The sequence below is a fragment of the Grammomys surdaster genome, unplaced genomic scaffold (assembly GCF_004785775.1).
Source record: "Grammomys surdaster isolate TR1022 unplaced genomic scaffold, NIH_TR_1.0 843, whole genome shotgun sequence".
Taxonomy (NCBI): Eukaryota; Metazoa; Chordata; class Mammalia; order Rodentia; family Muridae; genus Grammomys; species Grammomys surdaster.
The window spans coordinates 2,080,888-2,093,686 of NW_021605262.1; the positions used below are offsets into that span (position 1 = coordinate 2,080,888).

The window sequence follows — 12,799 nt, forward strand, 5'->3', positions numbered from 1 at the left end:
TGACTAAATACTCTCAGCTCCGACAAACAGTGTTGGCCTAGAACCTAGATGTGACCTAAAGTAAACCCTTCTCCTCCTAGTCACTGTTTGCCATGGTCTTTTGCCATAATGATAAAAATGAAACAAGAATAGGCTGTGAAATTACTTTAACACTGCCACAGGTATTTCTGGTATAATCTGTGACCTGGGCTGTGATTTTTAAATGGTGTCCCCCTCCTCATCATACGCACAAGGTCAGGGGCTTAATGTACCCTCAGAACAGCCAACCTAAGAGTCAGACAGCAAAACTACAGACATCAAATCTTTCAAAGCACATATAACTTTCTCTAATGAGGGATGATCTATTAAACTACAAAGGAAGTCCCAATAAATAAAAAATGGAATTATTTCTTGCACTCACACTCACACTCTTAAGTTTCTTTGATATTAAAGTAGTAAGTCTAATATCTATTGTAGTTTTCTGCAATGATGTTTCTTATCATTGTCATTATCATTTTTGTAACATCATGAAATTTCCTGGTGGATCGGAATATACAAGGGGATGACATTATTTTACAGTTTATTTCATTAATAAGCATGGATTAACAATCTTGCTCTCTATCAACACATTTTCTAGGTACTCTTCTGTCTCTCATGACCCATGACCTGATTTCATTCAGTACCTACATAGCACCTCAGGTGCAGCATAAGAAGTGACATACCTCCTCCACAAGAGACAGAGCACTCAGAACGTATGATGGCCCATGAATAGCTGGGCTGGGCAGCTAGAGTCCTCTTGGCACCTGACCTTGGCAATGAGAATTCCCAGGCCACACCAGGGTTTCTGCCTTGGAACAAAAGCTACAAAAGAAGAAAGAGAAGAAATAAAGTGAAGTCAGTAAAATCAATGACGAATTGATAACTACTTTGCTTTAAACTATATAAAGTAATGCCTTACAAAACTAACCATGTTGATAAAACACTGTATATTTTCTAAAATGTGCATCAGGTACATGCAACACAATTTTCCTCTGGAACTAGGAAGAATACACACAAACAAATGAGTAAATAAATACCATAAAACCTATGGAGAACGAAAGTCATTTCAAGACTAGAACCAGCTGAAGCTTGACATGGCCATCGGCAGCTCTTATAGAGGATAGTTAAAGGAAATTTACATATAGACAAGGAAGAAAGGTAAAATCCATCACAAGCACACAGGAAAGAATAAGTTTCATGTGAGAAGAAATCCAAAGACAGGAAACATAGGAATGTCACACACAGTACGCCAGAAAAACCAATATGAATAAAGGAGCAAGAAAAGGAAGAAATGAGCCTACCAAGAAAAGAACCAATGAAATTACAGGACTCAATGATCAATTCCTCTCAATAGTAAATCTTCAGCTGTCCAGTTGGAAGATGCAGAGCAGTTGGCTGAGCTAAAATGTAAGGATAGACTGTTGCTTTTAAGAAACACCTGTTACTTACTGGCAAAGATGCATCCATACTGAAAGTGAAGATATGGAAGTGAACCTGAAAAGAGGCAGGGACAGCTATACCCTCGGATAAACTGACACAAAGCCAAAATTAGAAGAGATACAGAAGGTAGTGTTACATTAATAAAGAAAATGATCTGTCGAGATAATATAGAAATTGTACATACGTAGGCACCAAACACTAATAAATCCAATGTCATAAAACAAACATAAATAGATATAAAGGCATTGATTGGTCCAGCTACAGTAACAGTGGGTGACCTCATTACCGTGCTTTTCATAAATGTGAAAACATACTGACAAATAAAACATTCAGACAAAAATAAAAAGGCACAGCAAAGAAAATCAAGACTTATACCATACATAGATCATAGGGATTTAACAAAGACCTACAGAAATACCATACAAGAGACAGAATAAATTAGCATCCAATGAAAATTATAGAAAATATATAGAGGAATCAGAATCTTTTCTCCAAATAGCAAATATGCTATTCCCACAGAGGTTGGGAAAATAATTTCATTCATAATACCTAAAAGGAATTTCTAAGAATAAAAAAAAAGGTAGCTGACAGGACTAAGTACTGAGATCATCAAAAACACTTTATAAATAAATTGTAAAAGAAATTAGAATTTATAAAGACCTGATGGTTCAGCAGAATTAATATGATGAGAAAGGCTACACCATCAAGAGCAATCTACAGATGCTATGCCATCCCTGTCAAAATTCCAATGACATTCTCCACAAAAATAGGAGAAATAATTCTCAAACTCATTTGGAAGCATAAAGCATCTTGAATGGCCAGTGTGATCCACACAAAAAGAAAGATACTGACGACATCATAATACCTAGTTTTTCAGCTTATACTACAGAGGCATAGTAACAAAGCCAGCATGGTAAAGGTCAAAAATAGACAGAGACTGGTGAAATAAAATAAAGAATGAAATAAAGTCTTTCAGATAGACCATCCTGAAATTCAACAAAATTTTCAAAACATACAATGGAAGAAAGAAAAGATCTTCAATAGTGCCAGGGAAACTGCATATCCAAGTGTAGAACCATTAAACTAGATTCAGTGCTCTCATCTTGTTAAGCAAGCAAGCAAGCAAGCAAGCAAGCAAACAAAACCCCATGAAATGTATCAATGGCTTTAAAACTTAGAGGGAAGCATAGACTACATTCATAGTATAGTTATAGGCAAACAACTCAAAAAGGCTTCTATGGCTCAAGAAACAGCCAAAGCTGACAAATGGAATCGAATAATATTTTAAAAACCATAGAGAGAAAATAAAAACAAAACAGAATAGGATAAAACAAATAAATTACTATTATTGTTTATATTAGATTACTGTTTACTAATAACAAAGAAAGAAAGGGAATAGAATTTGCTATGTGGCGAGGTGGAGATATTTGGGAAGAATTGAGGAAGGGAAAAACATAACCAGAATACAGGCTATGAAAAAAAATCAATTGATAAAGAACAGCACAGCATCATCAGAGGAGACAAGGTGATAGAAAAATCATTGCTCACATGCACCAGAATGAAGAATGAAATAATGAATGAAAGAATGAAAGACAAATAATGTGTATAAAGTACCATGAAGCTGATTCCCAGACTATCTAATCAATAAATGAGCAAATTAATGGAATTGACAATTACCAAGAGCAAGATATACAAATAAGCAGACAACTTAGAAACGAGTCCAACATCGTCAGCCTTCAAGGAAGTGCAGATTGAATTTGCTCTAAGTTTCTCATTCCTGTAAGAATGTCTATCATCAAGAAATCAAGTGACAGTGGTGACAGTGACAGTTAATAAATGTTGTCAAGGCTATTGGGAAAGAGGATAGACCACTGTTGGGAGGAAACGTGATGCAGCCACGGTAGGAAGCAGTGTAAGGTTTCCTCAGAGAATGAACACTAGAGTACCACATGCTTCAGTTCTCCTCGATGTATTAAAAGGATCTAGGTCAGCACACCATGGAAATGCATGTGCATTCCTGGTTATTTAACACTACGCACAATGTCCAAGATACGGAGTCACCCTAGCAATCAACAAGCAAGCAACTAAGGTCTGTGTGGTACATATAACTCAAATGGGCTTTGTTCAGACATAAAAATGAAATTATGTTATTTAGAAGGAAATGGATGGAACTGGAGATCATAATATGAACAAATAAGCCCAGCAAATATTTCTGTTTCCTCTCATATCTGGGATTTGTGTACATGCACATATGCAAACACATGCATGATATGAAAGTTGACAAGGGATGATACGGTGACAGAATGAATATAATACGATGGTAAAGAAGGAAATCAAGATACAGGAGTAGGGAGAAACAGAATCACACTTTTATATGATTTCTGCTATTTGCATATCATCTATGTCTATCTATCTATCTATCTATCTATCTATCTATCTATCTATCATCTATCTATTTATCTATTATCTGTCTATCATTTGTCTATCTACCTATTATCTACCTACCTACCTATCTACTACTATTATCTATCATATATATCTATCATCTATCTATATATCTATTATCTGCCTATTACTTGTCTATCTACCTGACATCTATCTATCTATCTATCTATCTATCTATCTATCTATCTATTTATCTATCTATCTATCTACTTACCTACATATCTACTATCTATCTATCTATCTATCTATCTATCTATCTATCATCTATCTTTATCATCATCTGTATGCCTATATATCAATCTGTACATTCCTATTTATTTATCTATCAACTTTCTCTATTCAACCATGACTTTAAATCAGAAGGGGTACTATGTGGTTGGACAGCAGCATGAGGTGAGGGGGACAAGAAAGGGCAATGAGGGAATGAATACAAGCAAAACCCAAGGACACACATGTTCAGATATGTCATATGAAAACATACAATCTGTGTGCTAAAATATTAATTAAAATAAAACAGCTACCACTCATAAAATCTACTGATCAAGACCCAGAGATGGTAACACAGGTAAGTCCACGTGCAGGCTCATAAACCAAGCAAGAGAAGACAATATCAATAAGTCTACTGCCCCCTTGAGCCTGCTGTATAGATTGCTCCTGTTTCTGATAGCTACAATTCTGCATACATCCAATTAAATCCGTCACAACAATCCTACAAAAGCTCCCAGTTCAACAGCCCCAGAACCAAAAGCTGGCCTCTACCTCCACAATCAGTGTTTCATTGGTTGGTCCAGTGGAGGTTAAACTCTCAGGCTCCTTGTAGGACCGTCTGTAGTTGAAGGTGGTACCCGAAAACTTGTATCGCCCAGGCCAGTCCACACTCCAGTGTCCATTCAGGTAATATCTCTTGAGAGAATTACGCACAGAAATGTAGGATGTAGAGATGTTTGTTTCATAGATGTGAATGCTCCGAGCTCCAGAGGGAATGGTTACTATGTGGTAGTACTCTGGATAGAAGAATGCAGTATTTAGTTTAACCTAGCTAATCCACAATTGCATGTGAGAGACCATGTTTAGAACTGATGGAGCTGCCTTTATTTCTGCTGTAGACTCCTGTGGGTGTCCCTTTTCATCATTGGTTGGAAGACTAATCTTGTAAAGTGCAGTCTTTCTAAGGATCACTTTAAATCAGAGAACCTACCATCCACTACTAAGTAAAAACAGAAGCTTCAGGTCAGTAGTCCTCAACCTTCTTAATGTTGTGAGCCTTTAATGCAGTTCCTCACATTATGGTTACGCCCAACCATAAAGTCATTTTCATTGTTACTTCATAACTGTAATTTTGCTTCTGTATGAACTATAAGGTAAATATAAGTGTTTTCCAATGCCCTTGGGTAGTCCTTGTGAAAGGGTCGCCCAACCCACAGATTGACAAAAGGAAAAGCCTCAATGGAAGACCTCAGGCCTCTAAGCATCCTCTGTTTCCTCTCCCTCAGCCCCACCCAAAAATCTCTGGCTGAATCCCTCCTTGCTCAGATGTATGTGACTTAGAGGTACTCACGGTTGGTGCTGTGGTGCTTACTGTAGACTCCTCTATGCATAATGCAGTCTGAGTTATTCCCCTTGCAGACCCCACAGGAGTCCTCAGTTGCATCTGATCCAAGGACATTGTCACATCCAACCTTCTGAAGGCCCCATGAGGTCATTATCATTCATGAAAGAAAGGATGATACATGCGACAACATCACCAACCACGTGACAAAATCTTCCTCCCACTCCAGCTGAACAAGTTTCCAACATGGGGTAGTTAACAAATAGGTGATAGATTCCAGTATGTGCACATCATGGTTGATTCTGGTCTCCTGGAATCTTTTTCTTGTGATATGCTATCTTTCCCCTGTAGTATTCCGTCCCAGGTGTGGCACTTGGGCCCTTAAGTTAAAGCTAGAGGACTTCATTAGAGTAAATCTCAGACCATTATTGACTTGATAAGCTTACTGTTAGTGTGTTTACAGAAGCTCTACTGAAGTGGGTTTGTAACTAGCTTGTAACTGGAACTTATTGCCACTTCACAGAAACTCTCCAATCAGTGATTTATAGAGCATAGCTCTATGCTAGGCTGTAAAATTTGAGGTGCTTATTACTGTACTGTTCCTATAATTCTTGCTCTCTTCATATTTCCTATCATAGTATGTGAAAGAATAAAATCCACTCAGAAACAAAGCAATCATAGTCTTTTTCCCTTGCTGGAAATCCTCAGGGCCAGACATATTTTGTAATGCTGTTGTGTATGAGTGAAGATAGGTCAATTCTATCAAGTCTGCTATCGGGTATGGCTCCCTGCAGGGCTTGAGACCATGCTGTTTAAATTACTCATTAATTATACTGCAAATCTCTACCTGAGGTGGGAGGAAGAAAATGACCACCGGGAATATATGAGTGCAAGGGAGATTTTACCACTAAAAGATTTTATATTTCCCAGATTTCTCATAGATTTTTGGGTTGGTTTCCCAGACTTTGGGGGTATTGGGAATGCTTAAATTCCCCTGTCCTGCTGCAGTTCATCTGGACTGTCCATCACATGGAGATCATTACGATAGATGAAAAGTGACCTTACTGACTGATGCTAATGCTGCCCCTTGAAACATCGCCCCTTGGGGATCTGCTGTTCTCAAACCCAATTCCTAGTCTTCGTAGCGGTGGTCACCGGGATGAGTTCTTGTTCATGCCTTCATCCACTCAGCACCCCAAGAGCACAGCTAGCTGCCTTCTGAGCACCCCGACAGCTTCCTGAAGCCACCATGCTCTGCTCCCAGCACCCTTGTTCCAATGCACACTTTGAGATAGAGCTCAGGTGGGGATGCTCCCTCCTCCTCGGTGCCCACAAATGCTCCAGACCCGCACCTGAGAATCAGCTCTCCCCTCTGCTCATGCTCCGTACACACCTCAATCAGAAAGCAGTGCCATCAACATGAGCTCTTCTGGCTTTCTCCCCCTGGGCTGGGACTTGGAGGGGAAGGGCTCCTCTCATATGTCTGGCTTTCTAGCCCTCACGGGATGCCTGGCACAAAGCAGACTGTCTGGAGACGTTTGTTGAATGAATAAGCGGTCGTTATTACCTCACACATCCCATCTATACAAACATTACGGCTATCCTCCGAGCATGGAGTCCCATCTTTCACTTTATTTGACAAAGAAAAGAAGAAATCAAATCCTTCTGCGATACAGTAGAGTTTGCATAAGTCCTGATCTTAAAAAGAAATACACACACAAACACAAATAAGAAAGACACTTAAGCTCCGTGATTTTGGCTCTGAGGTTCAGATTCTTCTTTGGTTGTCTACCCCCTAAAATAAGTCCCGCACAATAACACATTTCAAAGACATTTTGTGTTTTTAAGATGGGGCCTCACCATGTAGCCCTGGCTCACCCGAAATATGCTAGTATACCAGGTTGCCCTTGAACTCTTAGAGATCTACCTGCCTTTGGTACATATCACCATTATGAACCTTGAAAAGAAATTTTAATGTTCTTCTTTGACAAAATATTTCAAATTATTATTATTATATTACTATTATTATTATTTAATGCTATTTTTCTAGTGCCTGTTGTCTAATATTTCCTTTATACAGTTGTTGGTGCATAGTAGGTATTCAATAAGCATTTGTTGACTGGACTACAGTGTTTATGGTCTACTACATAAAGAGTGCATTCCAGGAATATGAAATGATCAGTAATATTTTCTAATACTATGTAAAATTCTCATGAATTACATGTAATAGATATTATACTGTGTTTTTAAATTGGTAGAAGAAACATTAAATAAAAGGTCCAGGGTTCAATGTGTTCTGTAAGAACCCTGGTGTACAAGGCCCTGGGGATCAGAGCCCCCTCATGCTTCAAGACCTCAGAGGTCCTGTGGGTAACTGAAGCTTGTGTAGGGATATTCTGTCTGCTCTCTGGATAAAACTGGGAACACTGCATGTGGAGAGCCTCACTGTCTTAGGAACTTTCTCATGCCTAAGGCTCACTCACAGATTCTTGTGCATGTGCTTAATATGATTACATGCCACAGTCTAGCAAAGTTAGGGGTAGCATATGCATTTATTTCATCCTGATGTCACAGCTAAGTCCTGTTTCTGTCATCCTGGTTTTCTTCTGGCCCAGGGATATGTTTATTGTGGGCTTCAGTTTTACAGTTTATACAGAAGAACCATGCCAAATCTGCCGTGTATGAGAATACTGGCAACTGAGAAGCCACCGTGTGAGCATATGTACTGAAATGATGGATGTACAGCCAGATGGACTGTCTCAGCTTTTCTGCTTCCCCAGAGCCTGTGCCACTTGACTGTACAGAATTCTCAGTTCCAAACAGTGAGATAATTAAATTTTCTTTAAATATACCCCAAATCATGTCTCTTGAACTATCAACACTTTTATAATTTTAGCTACTATACCATAATACTCTGCTCACTTTCTCCATCTGGTAAGTGTAAACCTAATTCACTCCGTGCATAAGTTTCTTATTGTATAGATACAGAGTAAGACTTGATTGCTGTCATGTAATTGAAAAATCATTCATATTTTAGTAAAGCATACTAAATTTTTCTTTTAGCTTTTAATATTTAAGTTTGTAGTGGGTGATGTGATTATGGTAATACCAGCAACAATTACTGCCACTCTTATTTTTTTAATAACTACCCATTCAACAAGTCTAGCCTGTGGACTTCTGACTACATGTCCAAAATAGGTAAGATGCCATGACAGTGGGTAGGCTGGCTATATTAAACCAGTCCCAGCAAAGAAGCATGTTCTACTGGGTTACTATATCTATATTATCTGTCTATTTCAGTGCTAGACATATGGTACATTCAAACCAGGTCACAGAGCATGGGGCACCCTAGAGAGTAGGACTGGAAACTTACCTTCTACTTGGGTGTAAGGCTTCCACTTGTAGAGCCATCCTCGGAAACGCTTGCTGTTGTACTCGGCACACTGGGCAGCACGGAAGTCCACACTATCCAGAGGGCATTTCTGACTGTTGCAAAGCTTCAGAGTGCGTGTGGAGCCCTGGCAAAACTTTCCTCCATGAGATGGTCTGGAATGGATATTGTAGCCAGAGATCAGCTCTTCCTGGACATTATGTTCAATGGGGGTGACACAGCTGCTAATATTAACTGCTTAGAGTGGGCAGTGAAAGGAGGTATCTTCCTGAGTCCATCCTAAGTGTTATGGTCCTGATGCTGGAGGACAAGGTGGAGTTCAAGATTCGGGCTTGTATGCACTGTCCCCAGTATCCTCTGGAGAGGCATAAAAGTGAGCTGCCCTTCAACCCTACAGAGGGGGTTAGGGGTTGCTACTAAGAAAGGGAATGACTTTCCAAGAGGCAGAAAGCCAACGTCATCTTCTTTCTACTGCCAGATTCTTTGTGACTAGGCCAGGACACTAGGCTTGTGGGTCAAGTCAGAGCATCACATGACAGGCCATGAGCCTGCTGGTTTCTGGAGAATCCCCATAAGCCTGGGTAGGTATACACAAGAGGACAGTGGAGTAAATTTTACTTTGGGGCTTCATGCTTTGTAGATAAGAACAACAGAGTAACATGACTTATTTCTAAAAGGAGCCTGAGAACACTTTACTTCCCAGGCTAGAAATCCGTCTCTCTGAGTCTAGTCACTAAAACTAGGTTGCCTGTTGTAAATGTGAATATGTTTGATGGAAAAGCAATGGCATTTTTTTGCATAAAAGAGTTGTTCTTATTGGACACATTCATTCAGATTCCATTTCCTTACAAAAGTAATTAGCACATTGAATAGCATTGTAGTATTTTAAGCCATGGAGCTAAAAGCTAGTTCTTCCCTGGCTGTGCTGGCACAGTTATCTTTTATTGGTTGTCAGGAAGTAGTAAGCATCGTAAGCCACATGAAAGACAAAGAGTTGCTTAGGGACTGGAGTGAAATTCCCTTCCTAGTGTTCCCTACAGTCGTGTGTAAGTGATGGTATTAGCGAGCTCATGTGCAATGGGAAGGTTCATTCACAAGGAAGCAGATCGCAAACATACCTGGGATTGGTACAGAGACGGTCTCTGTGAGAGACTCCTCCCCCACAGGTCCGGGAACAGGGGGACCAGGGGGACCAATCTGACCAATGGCCATGGGTGGGCTTGGGGCCTTCATCACCGTATTTCACACACTGTCCTCCACGACACCACTAAACAGTTTAAATATAAATGAAAAGTAGTTTATGTGAGTCCTGCATAGGTGAATTCATTTCATTACTTTTGTAATACCAAAGAGGGTGGGGGAATCTTGTAAAACATGCAAACACTGAATTCTCTACACTCAAGTGTCAGGGACTAAGCACACATTTAATGTTTCTTTATTTGTCTTTCCAAATGCAAAGTCACCCAAGGAACGCATGTAAAGACAAGATGCATGGATCAGTCACCACAGAAGCCTGGCCTCCTAGAGGAGGGTAGACATAACTGAAATATTTACATGAACATCTGGTCTGATAGCTCGTCTCTGACATCATGACCCCTGACTTCTATAAACAAGGTTCTTTTCTCAGCTTGCATTTTGAAGAGAGTCTCAAGTGGAAGAGCTTAGCTGAGGGAGACCTGGGACTCAGCACCTTGTAATATCTGGTCGGCACCTGGATTTTACTCCAAAACACCTGGGCTCAAAGACTCCAGCTAAATAGAGCAGGTTAGATATCACCAGCATTCTGCAGAGGTGAGGCAATTGCTCAGGAATTCTGCTTCCTCCTCCCATGAGGTCTAGAGATGGTCTGCTCCTCTTTTGTAAAAGGATGGCTCGCTGATCTCAATTATGACCGAACCTTGTGTGGCACCTTCACCTTCCTCACATACACACAGACTTTTTGATCCTGTGTCTGGGACCCTTGTAGTACTGTAGAATAACATTGACTTCAAGGAACACAGTGATGCAGGATATCTATTGAGAAGAGGAAAGACAAACGTCTTCCTGGTTGCTATTTGCATTAAATAAACAGAACCTGATTTATGGGCAGTAGATGTATGCATAGGGGCCTTTTCTAAAATTTGGGTCAAAAGCTAGGTCCTGAGAGAAAGCAGTGCTACTTCTGAAAAACAGAAATGACACCATTTCAGTTGCTTATTACTGGTATATGGAGGAAAACCTGTCAAATCAACTACTGACATATGACCATTATTGATCCATGAAAATGGTTTTAATAATTATATAGAAAGTAGCAGGATACATGTAACATAAAGCAAGATATAGAAAAATGGAGACAGGGACTCAAAATAGACAGGGAGGAGGGAGATTGATATAGAAGAAGGAACAAAGAGGGACAAATAATACCAAGGTTGTTCGATAAAGCCTCAGGGACCCACGGTATTTTCTATTTACCTAAAATTATATATAATAAGTATGAACATATGCATGTACACATACACACACACACACCCCCCATATATATATATATATATATATATATATATATATATATATATATATATATAGAGAGAGAGAGAGAGAGAGAGAGAGCGCATGAAGGGTGTTATGCCACTAAAGCTGACAATGCTTCCCATAAAAACCACAGACTAACAAAAATCTCAGTACAAGGCACTGAAAATCCTGTCTAGAATGGTAGGCCAGGTTGACTTTCAAAACAGTAAAAAATATGGCAGCTTGATTGACTCTCAGATGTTGAACGTGAGCCCCTGTTCCTGAAGACACCTCAGACCTAGAATACAGGAATCGATTATTTGAGCTGTATCTAACCTGAAAGCCTCCTCCATTAAGTTTAGATTCCATGGTACAGAAGATCCTATTGGAGATGCTAGGGGAGGAAAGTAAACAGTCTTACTCAGCTGTGCCAACTATTAACCACAAAAAAGGCCAACAAGGCAAGATATTGGTGCTGCTCTTGTTGGTATTAACCAACAGCTGTCTAACTGGACTTAAGCCTCTCTCAAAAGGAAAAAAAAAGACTTGTATTATTGGAAACAAAGACAAGTGCCTGGGGCTATGAGGTCATCAGTCTTAGAAGAGAATCTACTACTACAGCATACTCTTATCTACATTCTAAACCCTTTCTTTATACCCGTAGATACATATAGTCATCACCCTTTATCAAAGAAGCTTCTCTTTGGAGTCCATGGAGACAATCACAGACAATCACAACAGGGCAGAATGCAGAGATCAATCAGTTACGGGGCCCAGCCTCAATGGATATACCTACATCACAGTTCTCTCATCTATGGCTCAGGGAACATCTCAGAGGGGGGAATGGAAAGAGTATAAAATGGAATGGAAATAAAATGGAATGTCGGAAAGTCCATTGTGAAGTAGTCTTTCATAGAAATGGCAGCATAAACAATATCTGAACAATGATAATATGAACACACATGAGAGTGTGGAAGGGGGACAATCTCACATGGTCCAACCTCTAGCCAAGGAACTTAGGACAATTGATAACTGCTGGGAGAGAGAGTTAGACTCTCACAGGGAAGAGGTCCCTCATTGGTTGTCCAGGAAAGAGTGGTTAGCCCTGAAACAAACACACACAAATGCACACAAACAGTAAGAATGGACTCGGCAGGTTGTAGTTATATATTTGTGCATATATATTATTGTTACATAATTATTATTATTATTCATATATATATATATGAGGCTATCAATTTGTGAGTGAGGGAGACCATGGAAGGAATTGAGAAAGGGTATTGTAAAAAGTGGCTGGAGGGAGGAAAGCGAAGGGAGAAAGGGATGAAATTATACCTTTATAAAAATATACAAAAGGCAAATCATTTTGAAAAATTCATCCACCCCATTGCATTTTCTTTTCTCTATAAAGAAAATCTCCTCTCTCTCTCTCTCTCTCTCTCTCTCTCTCTCTCTCTCTCTCTCTC

At 39.5% G+C, this 12,799-nt stretch overlaps 1 protein-coding gene across 1 annotated transcript in view; it reads right to left on the bottom strand.

Moving 5' to 3' along the window:
• Positions 1-12,799, bottom strand: part of Adamts16 (ADAM metallopeptidase with thrombospondin type 1 motif 16) — a 113,683-nt gene that overhangs the window by 36,876 nt on the left and 64,008 nt on the right. Inside the window, exons 12-17 of the mRNA XM_028782744.1 lie at positions 9,962-10,110; positions 8,826-8,998; positions 7,020-7,150; positions 5,462-5,585; positions 4,663-4,907; positions 702-840 (exon numbers count right to left, since the gene is read on the bottom strand). Of these exons, the coding sequence (XP_028638577.1) occupies positions 702-840; positions 4,663-4,907; positions 5,462-5,585; positions 7,020-7,150; positions 8,826-8,998; positions 9,962-10,110 (961 nt within the window). The remainder of the gene's footprint in view (positions 1-701; positions 841-4,662; positions 4,908-5,461; positions 5,586-7,019; positions 7,151-8,825; positions 8,999-9,961; positions 10,111-12,799) is intronic.